We start from the raw sequence: 19,343 nt of genomic DNA, 5'->3' as shown, positions 1-19,343 counted from the left end.
TGCCCTTTTTTGGTTTTGAATTATTTCGTCGCTGAAAGTTTTTTGTCAATCAGCCACCCTGAGCTGGCTTCATTTTGCCGCTTGCTTTACTACTCCGGCCCCGCTGTTGCCGTTGCTCCGGCTTTCTTGTCACCGAAGGCCAGTCAGACGCATATTAGCGTAACTTACAGTTTATCTAGAAATGTCGGACGACAAGAAGGTACGTATTATAGCTTTTACATGGCTTTTGGTGTGGTAGCACTTTACAAGCGAGTCGAAGAAAGGTATTACTGCGTACAGTTAATGTTGCGGCAACAGTGTTTGAATTAGGCTTAGAGTGAAATTCGCCGTGTTGATGCAATCGGAAGCCCGTGGCTCTTTTCACAGCGCTATTCACCAACGTTTTATTGTGTTGGTGGCTGTTGAGCGGCTTGTACTGTTTCCGATATTCGGCTTTGAGTAAGTTCTGCATAACAAGTTGTACGAGCTTAGCAACTTGCATCTAATCGTTTCGCGCTTGATTCCTTTTTCTTCTCTCTCCGACGTTTAGGATGTGAAACCGGACAATGAACACATCAACCTGAAGGTTGTCGGTCAAGATGGAAGCGTTGTGCACTTCAAAATCAAGAAGCACACGCCACTGCGAAAGCTCATGACGACCTACTGCGATCGTGCGGTAAGCTAACACGTTTTTTTCCTACAACAGCGAGGACGTGTGCGGAGGGTCCTGCGCGCCGGAGTTCTTTTGGTGCTTTGAATCCTGTCTTTCATATCTTCTAAGAACTCAGGCAACAGATGAATACATTAGCCCTTATTGCACTGCCTAAGCGGTCCACGGCAAACGCTTGAGCAGGATGTATGTGTGTGAGAATTAAAATTGTTTTGCCGGTTAACCCCTTGCACGTAGTCGGTGGAGATCTGAAATACGCGGTTTAGCGCGAACGTTTTCGGTATGCTGCTGTGATAACGAACCTTCTCTGTTGGTTCACTTCGCGTCCTTTTTTTTTTGTGACGTTTTTAGTCTGTAGAGCAATGCGACTAGCTTCATTGTCATCACGCTGCACGTTATAAGTTTTATCTTTAGCGCATACGTCGTCGAAATGATCGCGACATAGATGTGCTACTTTTTCATGTTTGTCACAATGCGTTAAGTATGACTAGGATAGGACCCTTATCGCTTGTGCTGCTGCTATGTTTATTATCGTCATGCGTGCAAGTACCGACATCTTGCGATGTCTCTTGGGTTACCTCCGATACTCGTATCACACGTGCACTCTCGATTGTCGTTGCGGATGTCGTAGTTGAACTTGTCGATGCCTATTGTGCGGAATAGTAGTCGTAGTAGGCAAGGTTAAATAAATGGTTTGAGTTGCTCATAGCGTAAGTAGCCAGCTAGCTTCACGAGACATCACAACAGATTCAACTGCACTAGCTAGCTTTCACCGATCCGTTCGCCAAATTTTCGCGCAACTCGGCTGCCCGGGGAATAGTTCAACCACACCCATGACCACCTAGCTGCCAAACGCCTATTCACCATTTTTTTCGCCCGGAGCTCAGGAAGCTGACTCTCCCATAAAGCAGTGGTGCAGAACAGGGTCCCTTGAATGGGAATCAATCACACAAAGCTTGATGGGCGTTGCCGTGTTCCCGATTAATGTGGCAGAAGCCCGGTAGTGTCCGCTGGTTGCACTGAAGTAAACTGCAGGAAACAGTTGCACGGACATAATTTTTCAAACAACTCTACGAAAAAAAAAGATACATGTGTGTGTATATATATATATATATATATATATATATATATATATATATATATATATATATATATATATATATATATATATTGGCACATTGTGAAACCATCAGGATAGCTTCCCTGCTTGACGAAAACTCTTTGCCATGGCAGCATAAAGCAACCTCGAAACACAACTTATGTCCAACATGGCACCTTCTAAAGTGTAGTCCCAGACTCCTGTTCCAATTCAGAAGAGGTGTTTTCACCAGCACCTTTCAGACACAGCTTAAAAGATGAGTGCACTGGTGGGAGGTACAAGCAGTTACAATGTATGTCTGCCTTCTTTACACTGCCAGTGTTGCTCAAAGGTCAATTCCTCCACTATGGCAGCTATGGAAAAAAAATGCTGCAATGGAGGGAGTCTGTCACAGATGTTTCGCCGGGGTGCATAAGAAAGCAATACATTTTCATTTAGTTAGGCCACACTGTCGCCTTTCTATCAACTTCCTCAATGAGGTGGACTTGGTTGAAATAGAATTGTTATCAGGCACCAATTATTTCTGTCCAATGCAAATTTAGTTTGACCACATTCCTTGCATGTTCAGAATCATCAAAAGTGTACAGCTGCAGAAGAAATTGAGAATTTGCAGTTTTTCATTAAGCTTTCTCAAGCTCACAAAAGGTAGACTCCATGCAAGAACTTCCTACAGTAACGTCAAATATAAGAACATCAGTAACATACTTCTAAAACCCCTGTCCATTACCTTCTAATGGTCCATTACCATTGAGCATTCAGGTGTAATGTGTATAATTTTTTTTTTTTTTTTAAGCCGTGCTCCCGCATGGGTTGCAGAAAATATCGCCAGCCTTTTCTCCTTCCCCACAAGAACCACTTCTCTGTTTTAATTTGCTGAAACCCTGAAATTTGCTGGGCTTACTATCTATTGTTGTTAGCTTCTAATAATTCCATATCTAGTAGCAGCGTGAAGCTCTAGGCGATTCCTTGGTTTAATTTGGAGCTTTGCAAGGCACAGTTCCTGCTGCTTCTGATATGCAGGGAAGTCTTAAATAGGTTAAACACATACCAACAACATGCTTAATTACTGTGGCTGTCATAATCCTAATTTGTAGGTATGGCCTCACACCTTAACACTGTGCTTATATGCACCGATAAATTCATTAGAATGAACTTTTGAGGCACTGCAAAGTGATGAAGAGCAGTTAGCCTGTGGACTGTCTCTGGGGCTGGCATTTTAAGAAATAGCTGGAGAATGATGAAAGATGAACAAATGTAACAGGCTTAGTGTTCATATGAAGAATAGCAGCAACAATCAATTAGTTCGTTTAAGCTGTGATGAGCAGTAGGGCATAGCGACTCCTGATGCATAGAACATGTGGGTGGCTGTCAAATATACCATTGGGGAAAAAACATACCAGACGGAATGTATGGTGAGACCACTGAGAGGTAGTTATGAGGTTAGGTTGGAGATTGACACGGGACAGTAGTAACAGAACATTGAGGTGTGCTTTTGTGCTGTAGTTCCCTTGTACTTTTTATGCAAGTGATTTTGACAGTAGGGTTGAGGGTTTGACAATAGGGTTGAGGAGGCAAGCGGCTTCGTGCTTTCAAGCTGTGCAATGAATCTTTGTCAAATTAGAAACGAGCAAGTCGAGAACACTTTTTTGCCTACCTTGCAACAAGTTTTGTTGTCTGTGATCATGCCCTTTGCTGATGAATCTCTTTGCGGTACTGTGGCACTATGTACAGGGCCTGAGCATCCAGAATGTCAGGTTCCGGTTCGACGGCCAGCCGATCAATGAGACGGACACACCAGCGGGCCTCGACATGGAGGATGATGACACCATCGATGTGTTCCAGCAGCAAACGGGCGGCCACCGCAGCACCACACAAAGAGGGCATGCACTGTGACAGTTGCCAGCTTGAGCGACTGTGTTGGGCGGGCGAAATGCGGCGCCCCATTGACAGATTTTTTTGTACATATTGATCGAGTAAACACACGAGTTACAAAACAAAGCAGAAACGAAACTAAAGCACTTCATGCAGCCTGTCTCTATAATATATTGAGAAGGCTGACATAGGTCTTATTTTTATCCTCTTTATGTACAGTGTTGCCAGTTCGTCAACCCCCTTTTTTTGTGCGTGTCATCATTTCTGTTTCCTCTTCAGTATGCCCTGCCTGCTTGTTCCCCACCACATCTTTGCTGCCTGCCTGTTTTCTCTTCAAATGCTTCCTGAAGACAAATTCTCTCACTCGTCTCTGCATTGTTTTACAGTAAACACGTAAACTTTTCATTGTGCTTGCGTCCGTGTCATCAATAAAAGTGTTCTCGGCATACTGGAACGTGTCTTAAGTGGTACATGCTTGCATCAGTCTTGATTGGCAAAATGTGAATGGAGCCAAAGTGAAACACTTCCATGTGTTTATAGGCATGCTAACTCCTGTCAGACAGACATGTCAGTTTGAATGCACTTCCCTCCACTGAGCACCATTTTGAAGATTTCTTGCTGATAAAATAAAAGTCCACTTGCAATGATAACAATCACACAGGAGGATGTGTTTGTTATAGCCAAGCATTCGTAAAAGTGGACAAGCAAGAATAAGCCATTGCAAAAACATTTGTTTTCCAATGTGATTGGTAAGCTTCTTGAATGCAGACAGTAATCTCTGCTTCCAGACTGCTCAAAGCAGAAAAGCACTCGTCACTGAGAGCTGTGCTGCAGAAGAGCTGTTTGAGTAACTCGACTGGGGTTGACACATTTTACAGGTGGTGGTATTAGTTCTGCGATCTGCTCACTTCATCCAATTCATTGCTGACAAAGCATTGCACATCGTGAACAATGCCCTCATATGCACGACTTTGAGACTGCTTTGTTTACATAACCTGAGTTGCAACTGACATCGGCAACACTAGACTGCGTTTCACCAAATGTGCTGCTATGAACCTGCAGGCGAGTCAACATTCCTTCCGAGCTACAGAGTTAGACTTGCATGTCCCCAAAAAATCCAGGCTTGCAGAAACAATTTTTGATGCAATGTGCGGCAATATCTGTCTAAGCCGCCTTTATCATTTCCACAGCTGTACTATTGTGTTTGCTCTAAAAAAGTTCATAGCCACAAGTTTGTTCCGAGACGTGCTGCCCTAGACCACTTCAAAATTGTGACCGTCTGGCTATCTTCGCTCGTAAAAACAGCATTTGTTGAGTAGGCTCAACCGTTCTCGAATTTTTGGCAATGACAATTAGGTGCCACAACAAGCATGTGAAGTAATTTAGTATTTGGAAATAATCATTTATGTTGCCATTATGAAAAATTCATCTTAAATGGCTTGAGCAGCAACATCACCACTTGCATGGGCAAAACATGATAGCAGTGGCTGCTGAAATTAAATTTCATTTCAGGATTTGGCGAGAACCACCAGTACAAAGCTGTTTCAAACACATAACAAGGCACTATTTACCAAACTGTTGGGATACTTGCAGTAAGAATCGATTGAAAAAATTGCAGTTATTGAAAGTGCCAATGCACATATGAGTAATTTAAAAATTTAAGATCCCCATGAAACAAGCATGTAAATACAAGAATTTGAAGAATGCAATGCTTTTTGGCAAGTTTAAGCTGGTTGTTCTACAAGAAAACTAAAGAATTGGAGAAAACTGAAAGTGCTTGAAACAACCAAAGTCTTGACAGCAGTCGCATGTTGGGCATTAAAATTTTTTTTTTCAGTGTAGCCTTTGTAGTGTCTAACGGCTTTCTGTGCTGGTGGCGGGAATATGGAAAAAAGGGTGAGGGAAGAGGCATGGCAAGAAGGTAGTGATCTGCCAGTTGGTTGGTGCAAGCAATGCTGTCAGGTGGCGGAATTGAGATTGACCACACACACTGGTGTTGGCCCCACTGTCACTGCTGAGTAGCCACGAAAGCTTCCATGGAGGAAGGTAGAAGACAATCTTGCCTCGGTAAGCCAACCTCCCTTAGCGCCCCTTATTTGTAATCCATCTACACGTTAACTTGGGAAATAGGCCCTCCATGGTTGCTGGAGCTTTCAAGGGTGGTAGCATTTACAGACGCTCTTGTTATGATTAGCTCTCATCCCCTGCTCTCCACATTGCCTTTCCACATACCTGTGTACTCAGTGGTTACAAATTACCACATGCATGGTAAGGACCCATTACCCAACTAGCCTTTCCTTCACACATTTTATGACTAAACAAAATTGTCATGCGAGATGCTCCCTCCTAGATTTTTACTTCCTCCATGGCTAAAGCTTTTTGCTGTTGTGGAAGCTGTGCATTCTGAGAGAGTGGAGTGAAAAGAGTTTGCCAAGCACACCTACTTTCCAGTGCACTCTGAAACGTGTGACAGCATCCAAATTACACTTAATTTGCCTCTTCAACAGGTTCATTAGTTTGCTGTTAACCGCATTACAAAAGTTATCACCTTGTGCGCAGTTACATGAGATTCCATCCACATGACATTCCATTCAGGCACACACATTTTGTTTGCCTTGAGTACACATGAGCATGCAAGTGTGAAACAAATGCAGGAGGAGAGCAATGGAGATGAGTCATCGCACCGATTTCTAGCCTTTCCTTGAAGTGCCGTGCACTTCGCATATGTTGTTGAGCAACACAACTGGTATCTTCTCTGCTTGTCGGCAGCTTAACATAGCAAGGAAGTAACCTACATTGTGATGCAGAACGTCGCATCAGCAAAAAGTTGCTGAGCATGCAGTGTTCCTCACTCATAGTACGAACTCCTTGGCAGTTATACTCCGTCCTATAGATGGCTTTTGCTGATGCCGTCCTAGCCACTATGTTGGAGAACCAGCACTATGAGAAGGCTGCATCTGTTGATGTCTCGTGTGGTGGTTCTGCCATGGTTCCAGCGCAAATGCCAGCAGCCTTCTGATTATGTTTCTATGACATTAAAGCACTTTACCATGGCAATGAATGTGACACGCTGATGTCATCCTAGCCGCCATGTTGGGGGACCAGCATGTTGAAAAGCTATGTCCATGATGTCGCATGCAAGTTATCTCTATAACTTTGGCATTTTACACTGTCGGCTGTTAAAAGTGTACCAAGACAAAAACTTGTATCCTGCTTTTTCTTGGTCGCTGTGGACTCCATAATTATGGTATGAAGCCTCAATTACTGGTGAGTGCCACAAATAAATAATTAGAGCACCTTCTATGCAACCCGTTCAAAGTGCGCGCGAAGCACCAAGTGCATGCTCCACATGGAACCTTAATGAAATTAACCGGATAAAAACACTAGAATCTGTTCAAAACTGTGCTACTGGTTTATCCCCTCTGATTGCTCGCGCAATAGCAGCATCACAGAACTAAAGTCCCGCATTATTATTCCCAACATTGTACTTTATTGCAAAGTCGCTCGGTGAATCTCATCGCCATTCTAGCCGACTCAACCACGATTAGGCCTTACATCCGCCCCAAAGCCTAGACCACAGCTCACTTCTTTTTTCGCTCGTACCTCGAAGAACTGGAATGGTCTTCCTGTCAAAGCCGTGCACCACTCCAAAAAGGTATCGTACATTTTCTCTGTTAAACTGTTGCCCAACCATCATGTAAAACCTGTAAGCATGGGCCTTTCAGGTATTGGGTAATAAAAAGAATAGAAAGGTACACCACATCATTGAATGTGAAAACTGCAAATATTCATGTCAATGAAACTGGAAGCCAGCAGTCTCATGGTAACAGAAAGAACTCGAGTGTGCCATTCAGCCCCGTGCAATAGTTAAAAGGCCATACAATGACGATGTCGCTGAGAGCTGCCAAAGTGGCCCTTTCAGTTGTTCACTTTTCTTGAAAATGCAGGGGCACGTGCTGTCTTGTCCCGTCAAGTGATGAACAGAGTCTGCTTTCGGCAGCACGTTACCACCGCATCAGGTTTCGGTTAAGCAAACGGTTGTTCCCTTTTTCACATCCAAATTCTCTGTTCACTTGGCACACATTTTGCATGTGCCGTGATTAACTTGCAAGGAAGCATGGCCACAGGATCTCGGGTGCACATGTAACATTCGGTGACGTCCCACTGTGGGCATCGCTGGTTGGTGGTTATTGTTTGTAAATGCATCTACAGAGAATTGTTGCAGGCAATACAGTGGTAAACAAACATTTATTAATGAACATTGGTAGAGCTGGCAGAGAAGCTTCTTCAAGCTTTATAGTGGTCGTCATGTGATCATCTGCAGACTTCAAATATCTCTGAAAACTGCCACACCAGCTAAAGATTGCACAATTCTTGCAGGCTCTTGGGTGCTCACTCTTATTAACTAATGTTACTTTTATTGTATGCTAAGGGAAATTTTACACAGATTTGCTGAAGTTATTGTCCCTGCAGTAAAACATGGTTGGCCATGTATAAAACAGATTTCTGCAGACGATGCGAAAGCAACACTTCTACGAGCACTTAAATACAAACACTGCATTTCCTGAGATACTTGAGAGCTGTGTCATAAGAAATATAACCTGCTCATAATCCTGTTGTATATGTTGTTGTTGCTATAGCAATTACATGGACACTCTGCACAAATTTCTGCCATTTCCATGAGGTTCTGTGAAAAGTCCAAGTGCAATGAGATTGCAGTCGCACACCATACGCGTAGGTGTAAGGATGAGCTGAGAACAATGCTGGACTGATGCATGGCGTCTTCTTGCATGCACAAAGGACGGAAGCAGGAAAATTTCGTTTGGGATTTCTTTCCCAGATAAGTGCTGTGAAATCCACTAGTACTCCAGCCAGTTTTGTCATGTAGAGCATGAGAGTGTCCTTTGGGAAACTATTAACTGGAAGGCCACTGTATTTCAATCCACACTTCTTTTCTTTTTTTTTTTCGACAGACATTTTGGACTAAATGGACACGGCCTCACTACTGACCCTTTTCAGTTCTGCACTTGCAACATGCACCTAAAATAGAATTAATCAAAAAGTTAACTGGTGAAACTTTATACACGAGATAATTGAGCATTGTGATTTGATATTCAAGTAATGTTTCATTTTCAAGCAATCCATGTGGAGATATGGAATTGTGCTGACACAGGCAAAATTTTCTTAGAATATGTTACACGTAAAAACGTAAATTACACAACTTCTACGGTGTGCATAGCTGAAAAAAGAAAAGTTTGTGCATTGGAGTACAAAGTTGCAACGTAAGACTCTTTTGGTTATGACAGGTTTTCTCAGCGGAACACGATCACTTTGTAATTCTACAGAAATGCTGCATATTCTCTTTATAAAGGAAATTTGAAAAATGAATGCAGTATAAGATGCATAATGTATTTACATTTATTTACATACAAGGCACTGCATTGGCACATGCAGCCTGGTCTAGTCGTCATCAGTTCGTTGCCTAACATTTCTTTTGCCTTGACAGCCAAGCTTCCGCTTTTTGAATACAGAACTTGTGTCTTCACCTTCCCCGGATTCAAGGCTACCCACAGTCTTTTCCACAAACTTCATCTTTGTGGGGACGTCCTTTGGAACACTAATGACAACTTCTTCAACACCTTCTGGCTTTTCGGGAAGCTGCAAATCTATCTTCGGTGCTTCCCTGGAAGTTACAAGTATCATGTCGTCAGCAAGCATGCACTAAAGAAAAAGGCACTTGGCCATTTTAAAGGGACAGTAAAGCAAATAATAAATCGATGTGGACTGTCTAAATACCATTCCAGAAACCTTGTAATGCTTGTTTCGTGCCAAGGAAGGACTTAGTTTACGAGAAAATTGCGTCTGAAGGGTCCGAATACCTTTTTCGATATTCAGATCTCCTGCCACCCAACCGGGGGAGTGGTGACGTTGCATACGCCATCACCGCCCTTTGCTGCTGTCGATGAGTACAACCGCGCCCGACAGACGGCGGCACCGAGCCAAGACAGAGCGGTGGATTCGCCGCTACAGTAGCTTTAGTTTAGCGAGCCAGCAAAACCAGCGCGGCACTATGCGATAACGAAACTGCTGAAACGCGAAAGTGTGGGCGGCGCACAGTCGAGCGAAAACAAAACCCTTCGACCACCCACGTCTTTGTGAAGGGCAATTACAATTAGTTCTTTTTTTTTTCTAAAGATGAATTTGAACTGGATAAGTAGCATTTTATTTCATCTAACACAATACAATGATGTTTTTTGCAAAGAGCCGTTGCGTACTAGTGACAGAATTTAACTGAGGTGTGCTTTCGTCATCGGGCAAGCGCTTGAATGTCCCGGAGGAGCCTCTAAACATGTCCTGCATTTACCCCAGTTTCTCGATTAATGAGGCACTGTTCACGATAATATTGTCACCTTAGAGAGTCTCAAGCACTAATCTATCACTTTAGCTTGACTTAATATTTGCCTTTAGTGTCCCTTTAAATGTAGAATTTCTGGGCAACATAAAAGTTCATGTAAAGCTGTAGCCCTTGTGAGACTTCCAAAATGTGTTCTGTATGCTGTGAATAACACAACTCATTAGGTACAGAACACCATTTCAGTTTTTCAGCAATAAGAGCAGCCAATGTTTAGGAAGCTTTTTAAAAAGGCATCAAACACAGAAGGGCACCCACTCCTTCCCATGCAAGTGTTAATTGTCATTCAACAGTGGTAAAAATAAAACCTAAATGTTGTGCATCTACGTCACAGACGTTAAGTGTACATACACTGAGCATCAGTGGACCAAAGTTCTGCCCTGCCCCATGCGCAGTTGTTGGGAAAGGACTAACATTGAATATGCAACATGGAAACACACCATTTTGAGGAGCAATGACTAAAGGGAAGGGGACAAGCACAAAAAAAAAAAAGATTAGAGTGCAAATGTTGCAGCAAGCTGACTTGGTAACTGACGGTCTGGTCAGCGTACAGGGTCGTCCATTCTTAAGGTGAACATGGCTCAGTGTGGCATCGCTCCGCGGAGCGCCAGCGCATCCGGTGCCGCGCATTAGAGCGAAGCAGCGCAGATGCATAGGGACCTAAGGGAGGTGCTTCACGTCGTCTGCTACAGCGCTGGAGCGAGCCGAGACACTTCACCAAACGCAGGCAACCTAGGTGGCTTCACGGGAAAGCGTGCTTCACTCAGTATAGCATATTCTGGCTGGTTTTGCCTACAGTGTGCGAACAGCTGGCTTAGGCAATATGCATGAACAGAAACAAGCTTCTCAGCACATAAATGACTTTCTATTTCTTTTTCTTCTAAGTGATGAATGTAAAAGAACAGTTATTTTTTGCACTCTCTTTATTAGGCTGGGGCCATCTTATTGCACTGCCACAGCTGTTGGTGCAGTGCATCCGGAGAAAGCCATCAGGCGCACTTTTCATGATTGGGACCATGACATGATGAGCCTATGCACCTTTTCGCACAGCTCTTGATGCTACAACGAAATTGGTTAAATAATATAAGGAAATGGCCGACGTTCGGCATAAATTTCACAGCAGGTGCAGTCACCAATTCGGCGATTTCACATAAAATATGACAAAAACAATGAGTTGCATCTTTTCATTGGATCTTGAGCGATGAAAATGGCACGTAAAATTACTGCCAAATCAGTTGCTGTGCCAGATAGAGCAGTTTCGAACATCACTTAAAGCGATCCACGCACAGTTACGAACGACAATAAGAGAGCCGCGCAGCAGCAGATGTCACTTCTTAGTTACTGTCAAAGTACTTTTTTCCCTTCCTTAACGGTAGAATCGATGACAAACACGATCAAGTATATATGCACAATTGAACAATCCCTCTCTAATTTTCTGTAAAATTTATCATGGGCGTCAGCCATTTTCTTAATTCAATTAACCAAAATTCGTTATAACATCAAGAGATGCACGAAACGGCACGCTAGGCTCATTACGTCATGACCCCAATCATGAGCCTTAGGGGTTTCTTTGGATGCACTGCACCAACAGCTGTGACAGTAAAATAAAATGTCCCTAGCCTAATAAAGAGCATGCAAAAAAATAACTATTCTTTTATCCTCATCACATAGAAGAAAAAAAAATGCAAAGTCGTTTGTGCGACGAGAAGCTTGTTTCTGTTCATGCGTATTGCCTAAGCAGGCAGTGAAGCGTGCTTTCCCGCGAAGCCACCTCTGTCGCCTGCATTTGGTGAAGTGTACTTGCAGCAAAGCTGGATTGGCTCACTCCAGCATTGTAGCAGATGACGCGAAGCACTTCCCCTAGGTTCGTGTGCGCTTGTGCCGCTTCGATGCGCGGCCACGCTGGACGCACTGACGCTCCACGGAGCGATGCCACACTGAGTCGTGTTCACCCTAAGAGTGGATGACCCTATACTTCAATATAGCTGTCACTGAACGTTCATCAAAAGCGCGCTGCTGAAAATGTTCACATCCCATAAAAGCAGGAAACTTCATAAAACGTTCTGCGAAGGAGTGAAAGGTGATAAATGTGTCAGTACACTATCGGTGACGCTTTCTGTGACACATTAGGTAAAACTGCATTGGCAAAGCGATGAGACTTGTAAGGAGCAGAAAGTGGAGGTGTAATTATGCAAAATAATGCAAGTTATAACTTGTCTTTATCACATGTGCACCGTCTTGCACAGCAGCCACAAGGTTGTACTTTTTTCCTTTAAGTACAGCATCCGTTGAAGTAGGTCCCTATCTCTAAATATCCCTTCCTTCTTGTCCTAGCTGTGTCGTTCGGACACTGCTCTGAATTATGCATTTTGTAAATGACTACATGGCCTGCCCACCCAGTCAACTTCAACCATTCCGGTTACTGAGATCAGTACGGAAGACCTACAGCGAGTCCGTGGATATACCATGATGCAACTTACGTAGATTTGACCACTTGCCACTCTCCATATGGACTTTTCTTGGGCGCTGGTCCTATACTCGAGTCGGGTTCCTGCGATGAATCGTCCTGCAAATAAAGGCAGTAGATTTGGCAACACTCGCACTTCTAGCAACCAATGATAATTTGTCAAGGCTTGAGCTCTAAGTGAAATAAAACATTCCATCATTGTTGTTCAAACACGCATTAGCGTAAAGAATTGGGACTGGCTGAAAGCGAGATGTTTGTGCTTTGCCTATTCAGTTCCATTTCTTTGCGTTCATGGCCATGACCTGCTGTCATACATTAGCAGGACAGCGAGAGAATTATGATGAATGTAGTAAATTACAACTATGAAAGATGCAAACAGAAAAACAGTCTTTATCCTTCCTTGTCTTCCAGCGTGATGCATCAGTCATAATAATGAACTGTTACTAACAATGCCCAGCTTTCAGTCCTACTACATAAGTGGGAACCTACAAGGAAACCAGGACGCATGATAGCTGCTGGCAGTAGCCATAAATGGTAATAAGAATCCCTGAAAATAAGTCACCTACGCTGTAATCCTTGAATTTTTTACTCCAACTTTCTTCAGGCTGCACAGAGAGGTGTGGCCTGTGCTACAAGAATCTGTTGCATGTGTGCTTTGACTCAAGGACAGCTAGACTGGTATAATATATAGCAATTCCTTTTGCAAGCTATTCCAGAGCGAAAGCATGCACACCCCTCCAACCTCCTAGCAAATGGGGAAGTGGCAGTTAAAAGCATCCCACCCATCCGGTCACCACTCTCTTGTTGTTTCCTAGCACCTTTGTCAGATGCCAACCTTGAAGGACTACCGGTCTGAAAACTGGCTAACCTCCCTGTATTTCCGTCTATTTGTCCTCCTTGAAGGACTACCATAAGTGCACCACAGAAAGAAGAAAAAGAATGGAGCAATAGGCAGGGAACTCCTATGGGTGCCGCCCTAGTTGATGGAAACATGTTCAGAAAGGATGTGAAACAAACTTTGTGCTTTTTATATCTCCATTATCAGTAGGTCCTTCTCAAAATTTTCTGCAATAATATGTTCATTGGAAGGCATTGCCATTACTCCGATGCATTCACAGTTGTGGAAAAAATTTGGAGGATGCTTAAGCTTCGCCTTTAAGAGTGGAACACGATAGCACTCAAAGACCCCTGACTGCTTTTCACGCTTCCTGGCAACAGCAGCTTATGTAACCGTAATGTTTACCGGGAAACGCTGGCAGCAAACGCTATGCACGAAGGCAAGCTTTCTGGTAGAAACACAGCCTCTTGGGTGGGTCGATCTCCTGTTATTGTTTCGCACTTTTAATATTTCATCTGAGAAGAGATAACATAAAATATATGCGTTGTTGGTGTTTGTTTTTTTTTTCCTTTGTTTGTGAGCTGCTGTTCTCAAAATTCCGAGGAATAACTTTGTAAAGAATGAGACATGGTATGAGCAACTTTGGTGGTAGAAGAGTGGTTGGGTATGTATGGTTCGGAATCTTGATCGAAATTTCTTTTTGCTGAAGCGATGCCAACGTTGGACGCCGACGCTGGATTTTCTGCAACACTGGGCCCTCAACGCTGTTGTGTTAAAAGACATTGCAGTGTCAAGGACCACAGAACAGGCCTCACCTCAAATTTCGTTCATATGATGGAACTTGTAATGTGCTGTCTAGGGAGCATTTTACTGCAAAATTTTTCAAATTGGTTCATTATTGGAGAAAATGGGATAAATTGAAATGCCGCATCCCCATGCTGCCAGGAGGCGAGCTTCACTGCAACATAGGAACACCCTGGCTTTGCCTCAACCAGCGCCCGCAAGCAACGTTCCTCCCCTCCCATACTGGAGCTGAGGGACCATGTCACAATAACGTCACAAGCCCCATCATGGTTAAGGACCGAACGAAAAGCTAATGCCCTGCATACATTAAATTTTTTTTGAATCAAGGTTATTTCCATAATCTCCTGTTTTTTTTTTTTTTTTTGGTCGCTTCAGTTTGCACAGCACTGAATTCTCAATTCGACATGCTGACACACCTTCACTTATTGCCACATCCACCCGCCTTACACCCTCTCCTTAGAAGAACCCCACCTATATATACAGTGGCGAGGAAAGCATATGTCACCTTGAGGAACACAAGTCCACTTGTCGAAACATCGGCTCCTGCTTTCACCTAGTTCTCATTCTGCTCATAAACTTAGTGAGGAGTCCTATGACCACTGTATTGCATTCTCAACCAATACACTAACTTTCTTGCTTGTTTCTGCTAGCATATATTTAAGCAAACATAGTTTAGAGAACAGTGCTAGATGATAGGGAAATAAGATATCAAGTACTCCTACCTCTGGCGGTGCACTCTCGTTGCATGACCCTTGTTGGTCAGAAAGTGACACATAATCCGAATCTGGCTTCTCCCACGAAGATTCTGAAAAAAAGCAATAGGTCTATTCAGAAGCTACTTTCCATAAAAGAATAAATACATTTAACACAATCCATGTTTTGCATGAGCTCAGCTCAGCTTGCCTGCATGATTTTACAGGCAAATGTATAAAATGAATACGACTCAATCATGATGATTACGCCTGCTTCTTGGTGTCAAAGGCAACTGTCCATTCAAATATCACAATTAGTTTTTTCTTCGAAGCCTACATGGAAAAATCACCAAGTATGATTTTTTACCTAATGTATGTAAATTTACAAATCCGATAAATTGATTAAATAATTGATTAAGAGGTTTTGATGAACCAAGCTAGAATTCTGAATTGATTGCTGGCCCAAGTAACTACAAACCCTTTCCACCAAGTTTAGTAAAAGAGATGCTTTAAAATAAATCTAAACTAATTTAGTGTTGCTCTTTTAGTGTCTCTTTAAAACTTTTAAACCAGTTATGTTCTGGCGCATCTGTTCAAAAAGGAAAACAAAGCGAGAGAGACACAAACCTCCGGTCTCCATGTTCCAGTAGTAAGTCTCTCCTCCCTCAGTGACACCTTCAAACCACGGCACTATTGGCGCTGCTGGAGCAAGTAAATTTGCTTGCTCTTTTTCTGCAGCCTTCTCCTTGAGCTTGGCTTCCTCAGCAGCATACCGAATCGCGTCAATGTTCGAGCCTCCAGTCTTGACGTCTTTTTGAAATGCCTGCAATGCAGCCTGCAACACGCATCAACAGGATCACTGACCTGCAGCTGCAATGTGCATCACTCTGTGCTTACCTGGTTAATTCCATCCATAATGTTTTCATAATTCTGCTGAGCTTTCTGCATCTTCTTTCCTTTCTTCATGATCTGTAACCACCCAAGAAGTTTTTAAAAAGCAAGAATCAACAAATAAATGAAACTTTTCTTAGTAGACTGATTTAACTGTTGTGGCACGAAAAACCATGCTTCTTACCTCTGTGATCCGTTTCTGCACATTGGCCTGATGATTTTTGCCCCTCTCGTGAAAATCTATGCTCTGAAAAAGGCACACAAGAATGAGTAACCATCACGGCCATTTTTTTCTTCTACCCGAAAAATATCCTGGGTCCGTGCCTGCACCAAAGACTTATTACTATTAATTAATTACTATATATTAAAAAAGCCAAAAATCCATCATATATATTTATCATATCTACAGGAGACAGCCAAAATGACAAGGCTCACGTGCCAAATCTTGCAGTACTCACCGCTTTATTGTCTGCAAACCAGCACTTGCAGGCATCACAAAACTTTTTCGGCTGTGACTTCCAGTAGTCAGCCCTAAAATTACACAGAGAAAGTAAACGACCTCCTCACCACACGATTTTGCAACAGGACACATATGCACACTCAATCCCCTGACATGACATGCATTAATTATCAGTGTGCTTGAGGAGAAAGATGATGTGCAATAATGTCTCAAGTAACTGACATTCTGTTTGCCTGAGACTCTAACTTCACATTCTTTGGTTGGCAAGGAGTTACTGGCATGTAACGGTGATGGTAGTATATAAAATTCCAAGCTAGTAAAAAGGAAACTGATCGACAGACCTAGTGCTACTAGGCAGTAGCAGCACAATAAAAGAAGTTCCAAAACTTTGAACCTACCAGATATTTCATTATGACATCTATTATTTTTTTTTTTTAGCACACAACTTAAGAAGATGCATTCACCTAACAAAGATTTTTTGTTAGGTGAATGATTCACCTAACAAAGATTGCTTTTATACTTGTGATTGTATATCACTTAGGAGGCACATGCACTGAGGTGCCCTTCACACATAGCACACAATAACAAGAGCAAAATTAATTGAATTCCGGCATTTTATACAGCAAAACTGCAATACGATTATTAGGCGCACCATAGTAGATGACTGCGGTATAATTTTGACCACCTCGATTTCTTTGTGATGCACCCAATGCTTGGTACGTGGCCTTTTTAAATCCTTTTTAAATTTTGCCCCCATTGAAATGTGGCCGCCGTGGCTGGGATTTCATCCGATGACCTCGCGCTTAACAGCGCAACGCCAAAGCCACAATGCCACTACAGTGGGTCCATAGAAAGGGCACTCATGGTCACTACTTTCCCAAACATACCTGTTTCTTGCGAAAAATAAACTAGCTTCCAAATGTTTCACAAAACAAGCAAAAGTAATGGCTAAAGGTAAACTTGGAGCAGGAAAGAAAACACTATTAAAAGAAATGGATGCTTACTACATTATCTAAGGTAGACTAAGTTGGTTAGAGCAAGTCCAGTGAAATGGGAATATTCTAAAATTTGCAAAAGAGGCATATCAACACAGAAGTTTTCCTCACAGCTGATACTTAGTAGTGATTCAAAAACAAAGCATTTTTCAATAACAAAACACGTGGCAATTACACGACTTGTATTAAAAAAACATTATGCCTAAATTGTATTTCGATACTGACAGCCTAGAGAGTCTATGGATGTTTTTACTATATGTGTATAATATTCTCCAAAAAAATCCAGTGAACTTCTGGCCTCACACTCTTTGTGGACTAATGTCTACAGACTTTCTGCAAATGACCAACATGTAAGTCTACAGATCATAACTAGACCAAGTGGCTGAACATGTTACAACCTCAGTGTATAGGTATTATTCGACTTTATGTACTTAAAAGAACAAGTCTAAAATTAGGCAAACCAGGCTATATGAAGTCTACATACAATCTATAGGGTGTATAAATTCATTTTTATATAGACAGTGACAAAGCAACATGGTATGATTATAAATTTTACCTGTTAGCAGCTAGCAGTACAGTTGCTTGCGGGGCAAATTGGTTCAATAAACAAGGGCAAGAAACTGCATCATGACAGATGCAGAGAAAGGGACGGGACAAATGTTTGTGACCTGCCCACTTCACTGCTTCTTATGCTGCGCAGTTTGCTCAAAAATGTGATTTAATGCATTTTTAATGCTAGTGGGAACTTTACCCACCTTGTCGTATGTTTGTTTGCATCTCACCTTTTTCACCCAGTGACCGAAGCTGTCTACTAGCTTGGGCCACTAGGCTGGCAGCTGTCTTTTTCAGCAAACAACATGGCCACTGGGTGTGTGGCCAAATAGACAAATCACTGCTGTCTGGCCTTGCAGACAACCTGAGTAACTGGATTAATTATGTGCCACTGGGTAGGTAGACAACTTCAGCACTACATATGTAATATTGGTATGTGCCCATTCTTGTCCAGTCCCCCAGAATGGATGTGCCAAGATGACACATCACGTAGCCTTGCCACATCCATATTAAAGCGACAGCGCCTCGTCTGCAATACACCGCTACGCGTCGAGCGCAGGGGTTTGACGGAGAGTGATTGCAACGAAGTTTCAGCCAAGATACTAGGGATACTATAAAGTTTCAATCGGGATGCAGGGATTACAAGACATACAGTACATATTGTGTCGCGGCATCATTTGAGATCGCCACTTCGTCTGCAGAGGTAATACGGTGTGTCACTACATTGTTTTAATGCTACTGGCATTATCGTCAACATTAATTGTGAAATGGCTTGAGCCTTATATATATATATATATATATATATATATATATATATATATATATATTATTTCTTCATTACTCTAGTAGCTAGTGTTGGTGTTGGTACTTGTCGATTAATAATGTTATATGAGCGCTGGCGTAGGCTGCATAAGCGCTGCTGCTGACAGCAAAGGAAGGGTCCGACACCGACAGAACGGCAGTTCGTAGGCACTTTGAAGCCAAACTGCTTTTAAGGGTTTCAACGACACAGCATCACGGCGATGTGTGGGTAAGTTCGATTCAGAAGTGCCAGAGAACTCAGTTTAACAAGGATCAACAATGACAATCAATACGATACCGATTAACACAAGGGCAATTATATTTTACATGCGTGACTTTTGTATCAGAGGACTAATCCACTTTGCAAATTATTTGCGTGTACACAGCCGCTACCCGAAAACGGTCTGACGGCATCAAATCCGAGCACTCTACGAGTATGCCCGGTTTGTCTGTGGCAGTAATCAGCACTGTTGATGTCCTGATCGCGTAGCAAGCAACGTTGCCATACGAAAACGTAGCGCTAAAAATAATGCAGAAACTTACATTGTGGTACGAGAGGTTTATATTGCAGAAACGACAATCGCAGACGATGCTTAAACGCTGGCTCAGTTCTCCAATGGGCACAGTGGATTGCTTTGGATCAACTTGGCTTGCGTTAACATTTATGATGGCTTTGTGCAGTTTGCGCCTGGGTAATGCAGTTTCGTTTTTGACCAAGCCGCTTGCTGTTACTAGTATCATAAATGAGCAACCGGAATCTTCCCTGGAGTCCGCGAGATGAGCGACCTCACAGATCTCACAGAATGGAAAA

General features: G+C 42.7%; 2 protein-coding genes across 2 annotated transcripts; one reads left to right on the top strand and one right to left on the bottom strand.

The window, feature by feature from the left end:
- Positions 1-40: 40 nt before the first annotated feature.
- Positions 41-4,068, top strand: Sumo (Small ubiquitin like modifier). The gene is made up of 3 exons (XM_065432774.2): positions 41-199; positions 530-655; positions 3,480-4,068. Exons 1-3 carry the CDS (start codon positions 182-184, stop codon positions 3,639-3,641), a joined length of 306 nt encoding a protein of 101 aa, XP_065288846.1. The 5' UTR covers positions 41-181; the 3' UTR covers positions 3,642-4,068.
- Positions 4,069-9,015: 4,947 nt separating this feature from the next.
- LOC135902588 (WW domain-binding protein 4) lies at positions 9,016-19,215 on the bottom strand. Its single transcript, XM_065432775.1, has 8 exons — positions 19,076-19,215; positions 16,183-16,255; positions 15,909-15,971; positions 15,731-15,802; positions 15,461-15,668; positions 14,864-14,946; positions 12,513-12,598; positions 9,016-9,303 (listed from the first exon to the last, which is right to left on the bottom strand). Coding segments are annotated over exons 1-8 (810 nt in total). The 5' UTR covers positions 19,078-19,215; the 3' UTR covers positions 9,016-9,080.
- Positions 19,216-19,343: the final 128 nt, after the last annotated feature.

Source organism: Dermacentor albipictus, chromosome 3 (assembly GCF_038994185.2).
Source record: "Dermacentor albipictus isolate Rhodes 1998 colony chromosome 3, USDA_Dalb.pri_finalv2, whole genome shotgun sequence".
NCBI classification, from domain to species: Eukaryota; Metazoa; Arthropoda; class Arachnida; order Ixodida; family Ixodidae; genus Dermacentor; species Dermacentor albipictus.
The sequence above is the reverse complement of the archived record's forward strand: the minus strand, read 5'-3'. Positions and strand labels throughout refer to the sequence as shown.

Bases quoted from the DNA above. Each gene is read 5' to 3' on its own strand.
- Sumo (XM_065432774.2), top strand. The intron at 656-3,479 runs GTAAGCTAACAC...CACTATGTACAG, and splicing joins CGACCTACTGCGATCGTGCG to GGCCTGAGCATCCAGAATGT.
- LOC135902588 (XM_065432775.1), bottom strand. The intron at 15,803-15,908 runs GTAAGAAGCATG...GGGTGGTTACAG, and splicing joins TGCAGAAACGGATCACAGAG to ATCATGAAGAAAGGAAAGAA. The intron at 15,669-15,730 runs GTAAGCACAGAG...TGCGTGTTGCAG, and splicing joins TTATGGATGGAATTAACCAG to GCTGCATTGCAGGCATTTCA.